At 39.1% G+C, this 11523-nt stretch overlaps 1 protein-coding gene across 1 annotated transcript in view; it reads right to left on the minus strand.

Moving 5' to 3' along the window:
• The window catches only part of OLA1 (Obg like ATPase 1), a 171960-nt gene extending 160478 nt beyond the window's left edge, over positions 1-11482 (minus strand). The window contains exons 1-2 of the mRNA XM_024732866.1: positions 11339-11482; positions 9957-10057 (exon numbers count right to left, since the gene is read on the minus strand). Coding sequence (XP_024588634.1) covers positions 9957-10057 — 101 coding nt within the window. The 5' untranslated portion in view covers positions 11339-11482. The remainder of the gene's footprint in view (positions 1-9956; positions 10058-11338) is intronic.
• Positions 11483-11523: the final 41 nt, after the last annotated feature.

Consider the following 11523-nt stretch of genomic DNA (forward strand, 5'->3'; position numbering starts at 1 on the left):
CTATCCATTGTCCAAAAGATTATTCATAACATATTGAAAAAGAAAACAAATAATTCCCAAGTCATGAATTTCCATGAAAGAGGAGGCACCCTGGAATACTGAGAAGTATACAATAAGATTTAAGTTCATTTAAATGTTACTGGGGAATTTTGCTTCCCCTTCTATTTATGGAACTGCCCTCCTGACACAAAGAGCTAGGAAATCAGATAAAATATGAAATAAACAGTTTTCAAACAGGGGACAGTATGTAGCACAGGACTGTGTTCCCTGTGAAAACAACAAATGAACTAAGCTCTAAAACTACCCTAGCTTACTGCCTAAAGGTGGTTTCAAAGCCACAGCACAGGGAGGGGAAACCAATAGAACCCGGCAGTCATGCCAAGTTAAAGAGACTGAGATGAGAGTTTGAGCAGGCCAAAGTAGCTAAAATTTACAGGACAGTATACTAGAAAGGAAGCAGCTGCACAGAGAGAGGGCTCTGGAGGTAAGCAGAAGGTATCTTCAAGAATATGGCTTAGTAATATTTGTATATGAGGAAGCTCAGTCTCCAAAGGCCAGGAGAAAAAAAACACTCAAAAGCAGCACAGTGAACAGTTCTCAGGTTCACACGGAGCTTGGAACAGTTCACATCCCCACCAGCCAGAGCAGAGAAAGATATAATAATATAAGGGAACTTGGGTAGAGTCTTCAAAGAGTCACATCTTAGTATCCGAGCTAAAGTAGCACCAGAGCAAAAAATATTATGAACTCATCATAAGAAAATATAATAAACAGCCTCAAAACAATCAAAATGATACACAAAAACTAAATGCCAGAACAAAGTCCTACACTCGGTAAAGGAATACTCTAACATTAAGCACTCAACATAAAATCCAGCATCTGGAATCCAATAAAAATTAACAGGCATGCAAAGAAGCAGGAAAATATAGATCCAAAGCAAGATAAAAGTCAATAAACACAAACACAGTAATGATAGAGATGATGGAATTAGCAGACGAGGACCTTAAAATAAATGTAATAGATTTTTAAAAATTTTTCTGAAGGATATAAAGGTAAATATGAAGATAATGAAAATATGAAAACCATCCAGACAGAACTATTGTATAAAAAATACAGTATATGAAAAAACTGAATTGAAATGAAACACATTGGATGTGACTAACTGTAGATTAGACACTGCAGAAAAGATCAGTGAACATGAAGACAGAACAATAGCAGCTATCAAATGAAGCACAGGGGGAAAAAATTGGACAAAAACATAACCAGAGCTTCAGTAGAATATTACCTAGCGGACTAACCCATATGTAATAAAAGTCTCAGAAGGAGAGGAAGGGAAAGGAGAGGGGAAGAAAAGAGCATTTGAAGAAATGCTCTGGCCAAATATTTTACAAATTTTATGAAAATCATAAACTCACAAGCCTAAAGTCTCAACAGACCCCAAGCAAAAGAGGCATAAGGAAAACCCCATCAATGCATATGAAAATCAAATTTCTGAAAACCAGTAGTAAAGAGAAAATTTTAAAGAAAGCTATAGGAAAAAAAAACAACAACACATTATGTACAAACAAACCACGATAATAACGACAACAGACTTCTCATTAGAAAGCCAGAAGAAAATGGAAGATACCTTCAATGTGCTGAAAGAAAAACTGTTCCTGGAATTCCCAACGAAAACCGTTCCAAAATGAAGGCATTATAAGCACATGAAAAGATGCTCAATATTATTAGGCATCAAGGAAATGCAATTCAAAACCACAACGAGATACTACTTCATGCCTTTGCTATAATTAAAAAGATGATAACAATCAGAGACCACAAATAACAAATATTAGCTAGGATGTGGAGAAAAAAGAACCCTGTACACTGTTGGTGGGAACAAAAATTGCTGCAACCACTGTGGAAAACAGCACGCAGGTTCCTCAAAAAACTAAAAGTAGAACTACCATATGATCCAGCAATTCGACTTCTTGGGTACATATCCAAAGAAAATGAAAATATTAATTCTAAAAGATACATACACCCCAGTGTTAATAGCACCATTATTTACAATAGCCAAGATATGGAAGCAAACTAAGTGTCCATGAACAGATAAAGGGATAAAGATAACATGAGATACACACCACACACACACACACACACACACACACACACACACACACACAATGGAATACTACTCAGCCATTAAAAAAAAGAAAGAAATTCTGCCATTTGCAACAATGTGGCTGGACCTGGAGGGTATTATGCTTAGTGAAATAAGTCAGGCAGAGAAAGACAAATACTGTATATTATCACTTATATGTGGAATCTAAAAAACAAAACAAACCAGTGAATATAACAAAAAATAAACAGACTCACAGGTGAAGATAATGAGGAATGAAAAAATATGAAAACTATCCAGACAGAACTATTGTATAAAAAATAAAATATCTGAAATAAAATGAAATCAAAATGAAGACAGAGAAAACAAAATAGTGGTTATCAGTGAGGACAGGGAAAGGGTGTAGTGGCAAGATACGGATAGGGGAGTAAGAGGTAAAAACTAATATGTATAAAATAAATAAGCTACAAGGATATGTTGCACAGCACAAGGGATATAGCCAATATTTTATAATAACTATAAATGAAGTATAATCTATAAAAATTTTGAATCACTATGTTGCACACCTGAAACTACTATAATATTGTAAATCAACTAAACCTCAATTTAAAAAATGTTTAATAGGGCTTCCCTGGTGGCGCAGTGGTTGAGAGTCCGCCTGCCAACGCAGGGGACACCGGTTCGTGCCCCAGTCTGGGAAGATCCCACATGCCGCGGAGCAGCTGGGCCCGTGAGCCATGGCTGCTGAGCCTGCGCGTCCGGAGCCTGTGCTCCGCAACGGGAGAGGCCGCAACAGTGAGAGGCCCGCATACCGCAAAAAAAAAAAAAAATTAATAAATAAAATTTAAAAAAAATAAAAAATGTTTAATAAAGATAATTACAAGCACTGGTGAGAATGTGAAGAAAGTAGAACCCACATACATCGCTGGTAAGAACACAGAATGACACACTTGCTTTAGAAAAGTTTGGCAGTTCCTCAAATAGTTAAATATACGGTTACATACAACCCAGAAATTCCACTCCTAAGTATACACCCAAGAGAGATGAAAACATATGTCAACAGAAAAATTTGTTTATTACAAAGCTGGGACAGAGAAAGTACAAATAAGCCTGGAACATAATGTGGAGCTAGAAACTAGAAAATACTCAAAAAATAGAGGACACATCAAAAGTAATACTAGTGAACAGGAAGGCTCCTGATGGCCAAATGTGGGCAATTTGAGCAACAAAATAAATAACAATAGTAACGCATTATAACCAACAAAGTAAAAACTGATCCTGATATAAACAAATTATAAGTAATTTACATGAGAAAATGGGGGGTTCTTCTTTACAACAGAATTCTAAACAATAGAATTCTAAACAATAGAATTTCCATTGTTCCTTCTATAAATTGTTTCCTCTATAAATATAGAAGAGGAACAGAAATTTTTAAATCTCCATTTGGTAAACACCACAATAGTAACTATTTCAAACAAGAATCATTAATACACGCCAAAACTGGGGGGCAAAAGTATGAGAAACACAGTATTTACATAATTTCAAAGTATCTCCCTAAAAGATATATTTATTAATTGCAATGGAAAATATAGTAAACTTTTCAGTGAAGAAAAGATAAGTGATCAAAGTTAAAATCACCAGTAACTGGACAAATCAACATTGTGTGCTTCCTGATATAATGTACTAAGAAGCACATGTCACTTCTGCATCCAAAAATGCATAATTTGAATTTAATCACAAGGAAATATTAGATAAACCCCAAGGTTTAAGAGCCTACCATAAGAGGTCAGCACTCCTCAAAAGTGTCAAGGACATGAAAGACAAAGTGAGAAACTGTTCTAGGTTAAAGGAAACTAAGGACACAGCAACAATTAAATGCAACATATACGTAATCCTGTATTAGATCCTGGACTAGAAAATGGACATTAGTGAGACAACTGGTAAATCAATGCTAATTTCCTGATTTTTATAACTGTACTATGTTAACATTTGGGGAGTGTAAGCAGACCTCATATAGGAATTTTTTTAACTAGCTTTGCAAGTGTGAAATTTTTTAATTGTGAAACTACTTCAAAAACAATTTTTATTTACTCTTAAGCAAAAAGTCACACAGACTAGGAAGAGGTAGTTCTAATGCATATCCAACAAGGAACCCATACCAGAATTAAAAAACACCTAATTATTACTAAAAAGAAAAAATATCCTTCACAAAAGATGTCCAGTAAACATATTAAAAGATGTTCAAAATCATTAGCTATCCCAGGTATGCAAAACGATCATGATACTACACACAAGTATGGCCAAAATGAAAAAGAATGATAATACCAAGTGCTAGTGAGGATGAAGAGAAATTAGAACTCTTTTTTACAATACCAGCACTATAAATTGGAATAACCACTTTGGAAAATTATGTGGCAGTATCTAAAGCTATTTAACTCCTAGAGGTGGGGAGTTTGGGGGATAGGGTGAGTGGGGTAAGTGTATCCATTCACCCAACAGAAATGAGTTCTTATATCTACCCACCAAAAGACATGTACATGAATGTTCAAAGCAGCTCTATTCATAACAGACAAAAAAAGGAAACAACCCAAATGCCCATCAATAGCAAAAAGGGTAAATATAGTGTATATTCTCTCAGGCATAACGTTGACTTGTAAAAGATATAAAGAGTGCATAATGTGGGCTTCCCTGGTGGCGCAGTGGTTGAGAGTCCGCCTGCCCATGCAGGGGACGCAGGTTCGTGCCCCGGTCCGGGAAGATCCCACATGCCGCGGAGCGGCTGGGCCCGTGAGCCATGGCTGCTGAGCCTGCGCGTCTGGAGCCTGTGCTCCGCAACGGGAGAGGCCACAACAGTCAGAGGCCCGCGTACCGCAAAAAAGAAAAAAAAAAAAAGAGTACATAATGTGTGATTCCATCTGTATCAGGCAAACTAATCAATGTGGTAAGAGAAGTTGGAATATGGTTATCCTAGGAAGGAGAGTACCAACTGGGAAGGGGTACAAGGAAGTCTTTTGTGGCACTGGATTTGTTCTAGATCTTGATGTGGGTACTGGTTACATGGGTGAATTAAAATGTAAAAATCTGATATGTACATTTAAAGTTTTCGCATTTTACTGTGTATGTTATACCTCAATTTAAAAAACAAAAACAAAAAAACACTGGGACAAAACAAAAAAAGATTTACTATAGATAACGCCCTGACAGAAAGCCCACTTAAGAAGCCTCTGGAATAATTCAAGTAAGAAATGAGTGGCAAAAAGATGTGAAGAAAATAGATCAGAGAGATATTCAGGTACCAGGTTTGGTGCCCTACTGAAAAATACAGCTGAGGGGAAAGGATGAAAAGATAAATCTCTCAAGCATCTGGGTGGAAAGTAGTATTATTAACCAAGATAGGGAATGCAAGAGGCAACAAGCTCAGTTTTAGACATGTAGGGTGTAGAAATTTAACTGGAGATATTCAGGGCAGTTAGATATATGAATCTGGAACTCAGATGCAACCTGAGCAGGACATATAAATTTAGAAAAGAGAAGCCAACATATGATTAAAATTAGGAGAGGATGAGACTGCCCAGGGAGAAAGTATAAAAGAGAAGACAGCCAAGGACAGAAACCTAATATAGAGCGCAAACACAGGAAGTGTAGCAAGCACAAAAGACTGAAGGAAGAGTTGAGAGAGGTGGGGAGTTACTAACAGTGCCAAATAGGGCAGAGAGGTTAAGGACAAAAAGTGAGTACCAGCTTTGACAATCAGATCATTATTGCCTTTTGCTATAGTTTTTGTCAAAAGCAAACATTTTTAAGAGGTCTTAAATGACCTACAAAAGAGTTAAAATACACAATCTGTACCATGCTGTACCTTCATTTCCACATCAATTTCAAACTAGTTCATGCAAGCAATCTGCAAAAAACAAATTATTAATAGTCATAAGTGGAAGATTACTATTAAGACTTTAAAATTGTAAAAGAAAAATATAATCTATCCCAAGGATAGAATATACATAATTGCTTATTGTTTCTTATATATAATGTATATATAATAAACACTATTCTGTATAAAAAGTGAGTGGCTTTTCTGTATGTGAAATTTTTTATAATCAAATATTGGAAAAAAACTGGCCAGCATGAAAAATAAATATATGCATTAAAGAGAGCATTATTAATTGAGCACCTAGAGATTAATCTTCCTCCAGTGAGTTTCTTGAAGCAATCAAGAATGGAGCCTCTTCAGTAAGAACAAGCAACTAAGAATGAGCCAGGAAGACTTCTCCAGGGAACAAATGGGTGTCATACAAAACTATATTAGGAAAATAGTAGAATGCAATGGATTAAAGATGGCCACACGTTCTTTTCTACTCCTCCCCTCAAGAGGCTGAGTCTATTTCCCTTCCCTCCTTATCTCACGACTTGCTTTGACTAAAAGAAATAGGTGGGAGTGTTTTGTACCACTGGCACATTTTCACTCTCTTGGGAGTCAGCCACCATGCTATAAAAAAGTTTGGGCTGGAGACCACTTGGAGAGAAAGAAGCCAAGTAAGGGAAGATAGAAATGCCCTAGACTTCCAGCCTGATAAGGCCCCAGCCCTGTGGGTATGGCCATCTTGGACCTTCCAACCCAACTAGCCATCAGCTGAATGCAGCCACATGAAGGATCTCAAGTGAGACCAGCAGAAGACTCACCCAGCTAACCCACAGAATCATGAGAAATATTATTATAAATATTTATCGTTTTAAACCACAAACTTTTGGAGTGGTTTCCTACATAAAAATAGATAACTAAAACATTGAACATAATTACCCTGTGATTTTTTTTTTAAAGCATTTCCTACAATGTTTTCCTCAACAACAGTACATAGCTTTATGGTTGGACTCTGGCAAATTGGGAAAAGGCAAGCTGTAGGAACAACCAAAGGACATTCCCAGAAGTATCAACTAAGCAAGACAAACACTCTCCTGAGGCAGTTGCTGAGTAATGGAACAGAGTATACAGTTGTCCCCCAATATTCATTCTTTCCTCCTTTCATAATAACAGAATTTTTAACTGAACATATGTCCATCAAAATAAAGACTACATATCCTAGCCTTCCTTGAAAGTAAATTCTTATGACTATTCTGGACAAAGGAATGTTACCAGAAGTATGGTGTGGCAGCTTACAGGAAAAAAAAAATCCCTCTTAGACTGCAGGGCAAGTTGTTTGGTCCTTTCACCCCTCGGATAACCAGTTGTCTGGAATTCACAACACTTTGGTCCATGAGAATGAAAAGCCATTCCCTTGGGATTGCTGAAGCATGAGGTGCAAGGAGCTGGGGTTTCTAAGATTTCATAAAGCAAGGTCAATATACCAATCTATGACTGCAAAATTTACACTTTTACATAAAAAAGAAACTTCTGGGCTTCCCTCGTGGCGCAGTGGTTGAGAGTCCGCCTGCCAATGCAGGGGACGCGGGTTCGTGCCCGGGTCCGGGAAGATCCCACATGCCGCGGAGCGGCTGGGCCCGTGAGCCATGGACGCTGAGCCTGCACGTCCAGAGCCTGTGCAACGTGCCTCCTTATCATTAAACCTACACATGGCATCAAGGGCAGAAAAACTATCCATTCACAGATAATTACTGAGTGCCTACCTACTAAGTTCCTAACACCAGTCTAGGTGCTAGAAATACAACAAACAAGAACAAGACAATCCTTGCCTTTACGGAATTTAAATTCCAATGAGAAGGGGGCAGGGATGTTAAACATTGATTAAATTAGATAATACACATAAAGTGCTCAGAATAGTGATAGGCATACACTAAATAAGTGTTCAAATAAATATCAACTGTTGTTAGCTATAAATATCTCTCTATGTTTCTAGGTAATCAGCAAACCTTCTTATTCATCCAGTTCTCTAAAAATCAAGAGATTCTTTAGATGGTTTCAGCACTAAATGTCCTTATTTTTGATCAGCAGGCCATCCTTCAGAGAACTGTCCTCTCTCCCCAATCCATTTCTTGTGGGCCTATCCAGAGGTAGACATGCCCAATAAGATTTCCTTACACAGGAATCTATATCACTGGAGAGGCAGCAGGTGATGAGCAACACCCAGAAGAAGTTCAGTTCATATGGCTGAGCTCCACGTGGACCCGTCTCTGCCAGCACTACCCAGGCTCCTGTCCTTCCTGAGGCCTGGCTGTTCAGCTTGTCCTTCAATGCTCTCCTTCCAATAAGTCTCTTTTTCTTGCTTAAAACAGCAAGAATTTGTGTTGCTTACAAAGAACCCTACCTGATACAGTTAGGCAATGTAAGATCATTCTAAAAAAAGGAGTGTTCATAACCAAACACAATTGCCAAAACTCATTGAACTGCACGTTATTAAAATGAGTGAATTTTACTGTTTATAAAGTATATGTCAATAAAACTGGGGGAAAGTGGGAGGAGTATTTAATTTAAAAGCATAAATAGCACATTTATACCGGATAATAAAATATTCTAGGTTATTTTCCTATATATTGACTTTATTATGCTCTATGCTAAAAAACTCATACAGGGAACATTTTTTAAGATGGCCCATTTTAAATCAGTCCCATTTAAAGTCAAGCTGCATTGACTGCAATGATTCTAGAATGAAAGAAGTATGTTAATATCTAAAAACTATGTCTTGCTTACTAACGCAATAAAGTTCACAACATGCATAACGATCATATCTTGCTTTCAAGTTTATTGACAGCACCCTACAGTACTTTGCTTAATTATTTGTTTTGCTTATATTCCCACTCTCTATTTAGTCTTACTTTGCAAGCAGCCTATATCACAGCAGGAAACCCCCTCAAAATGCAAACCTCTCCAGCTCCAGACTGAAATTAGGACAGCCCCACTTGTCATGTTTTACATTACAAGAATTTCAGAACTGCCTTACTTGGTCACACCATGCTCCATTCACTAAGCAATCTCTATGACAGGGGCTCCTAGGAACACGTGAAAGAACATAGTTGTCCTACCTGCCACCAATCTAAAAGCCTAAAGCACATTCCAAAATACTTTCCGTCCTCTTAATAAATCCATATTGGATCTGTTACTCCTTAGTACACCCTAATCACTTCTGAGACATTTTACATTTTAAGGTTAGTAAAAGGTATTAAAATAGAAGGGCAAATAATGAAAAAAGTAGACTTTGAACAACCAAGTTGCATGTGTACAGATTTATATAATAAACCCCACAAGTATTTCCTAATTAGTCTTATTTGCAGTAATAATTCACTTTAATTTTAAACATTACAAAACTCAAAATTTTATTCTCACAACTTTCAGATTTAGCCACTTTATAAGATACCCTTTTAGCACATAACTTCCAATATTAAGTTCAAACTTGTCACCTTCTTTTCTAGTAAAAATTCAGCCATCTGATCCCTGATCTCCCAAAAATCTAATCAAATTTATAATGGGGCTTTTAAAACTATTTCCTAAAGTATCCTACTGCATGGCCTCTGGTAGCCAGCCTAAGTACCCTACGGAGCCAGCCAGCATGAAAATCTAATTTAAACTACTCTAATTCCTCATAAATTCAATACTGTGTATCTCCCAACAGCGTTTCTGGCAAACCAGGGCTGATCTGGTTCAACTTGATGTTTAAACTCCCACTGCTTCTTCCTCTGAGTTTAGCAAAACAAACAATATAAGTAACTCAAGTTTCAACCCAGTATCTGTGTAGAAAAGCAAAAATAAGATAAGTGTAAATGAAAACCTTGTTTTGCAACATATTAATAGTCCAGCTTCCTAGCCTCTTTTCTTCAATTTAATTTTTTATTACCTCATGAGTTCCCATTTCTACAAGACCCAAAGTATTTACAAAACGAAAATGAGAAAAGCCCAACATTCACCTACCCAACATTTGGCAACCCAACAACACCAATTTTCAAGGAAGTTCCAAATCTTCCAATGATTGGGGGTGGTTTAATTCCATCACCTGCCTTTTTGGGGGGCATCTGAAATGTCAAAACAAACATACATATGAACAAAACTTTTTACTGTCCCCATTGACCAAAAACACATTTCATCACACACAATATATTATTGAATAATAGATTAAGAATACAGCATACTGTATATATCAATCTAAAACTGACACACTTTATTTTTCAACAAAAATGAAAACAAAAAAGTTCTGTTAACAGATCTGATTCTGATAGTTGTCAAAGCAGTCACTCCTGAGAAGTCCTGGAAAACTGATCTAAAAATATGTGGCACCAGAAATCAAAAATAAAATTTAGCTGCCAATCTTCCATCCAGACTGTTCACAAAACATTTTCTTAACCTGACATGTGGTTATATGAATGAAAGCATTTGGAAGCAGGAGCACAGGTAAGAGTGTCAAAGAAAATCCATTCTAGAACCACTAGCAACCGAGTCACCTCCCACCAAACCATTCCCTCAATCTGGAACCTGTTCTTTCCCATTTCGCCCACAAGCACCATTTTTCGCGTGAATGAACACACGCCGGTATCAAGGTCTTTCCAACAAGTTTCTTCCACCTTTGGCACTCTAGTTACGACTCATCAGTCCTCATAAGCAACCTCCTGAATCCACCCTTTGGTTACTTCTAGTCGTAAATGGATCTACTAAGCCTTTTTATTTACAGGTCGAAACTTTTTCGGTCCCTGACAATCTGGCTCTAAGTTTCTCAGGGCAAAATTGAGCCGACTTTAGTACTGCAAACTGAACTCATGAGGACTGCTAACCTCACGTTTTATAAGCTGGGAACTAAAACTATCCCTGTCTTCTGGCTCCAATTGAACCTCCCGGGGCCACGCTGACGCCCTGCTCATGAAGTGATAGCCTCTGATCCCTGACCCCGAGGGCCAGGAATCTCCCTTCTCAGGGTCGTAACTCACAGCTGTTCCCAGCCAAACCCCAGGTCTCCTAAGCACAGCTGCACGAGCAGAGACTTTCCAGTCCTCTGGCCTCCTACCAAGGAGTGGCTGGCCGCCCAGCCAAAGCGAGGTCCCACCCAACATCTTCCCCCTCTGGACTGGGCCACTGGCCGTCCCCGCCTCCGGAGAAGGCTTTCCCCATAGCGTGCCGGGTGAGGCGTGGGCCGCTCCCGGGACACGCGGCCTAGTCCGAGAGCGCCTCATTCATCCACACGCTCCACGCCGCCCTCCGCCCAGGCCGGCCACCCGGCCCTGGCGGGACGCCGGCCTCAGAGCAATGGGCCAGAGTCAAAGACGCGGCGGGGGTCGCGACCACAGGCTCCCTGAGGACCTCACCGTGCTCAGGGCGGACGATGACACAGGCTCCCAGCGGCAGCGGGAAACGGGTCCTACCGGCAGCCGGAGGCAGGGAGGAAGGAGGAGAAAGCGCAGGCCCGGCCCCTCCGCCGAGCGGAATGCACGTCGGCGGCGGCGGCGGCGGCGGCGGCGGCTGCGGCGGCGGCAGCGGAACAGGCGGGCCG

This window comes from Neophocaena asiaeorientalis, unplaced genomic scaffold (genome assembly GCF_003031525.2).
Source record: "Neophocaena asiaeorientalis asiaeorientalis breed wild unplaced genomic scaffold, Neophocaena_asiaeorientalis_V1.1 scaffold96, whole genome shotgun sequence".
NCBI classification, from domain to species: Eukaryota; Metazoa; Chordata; class Mammalia; order Artiodactyla; family Phocoenidae; genus Neophocaena; species Neophocaena asiaeorientalis.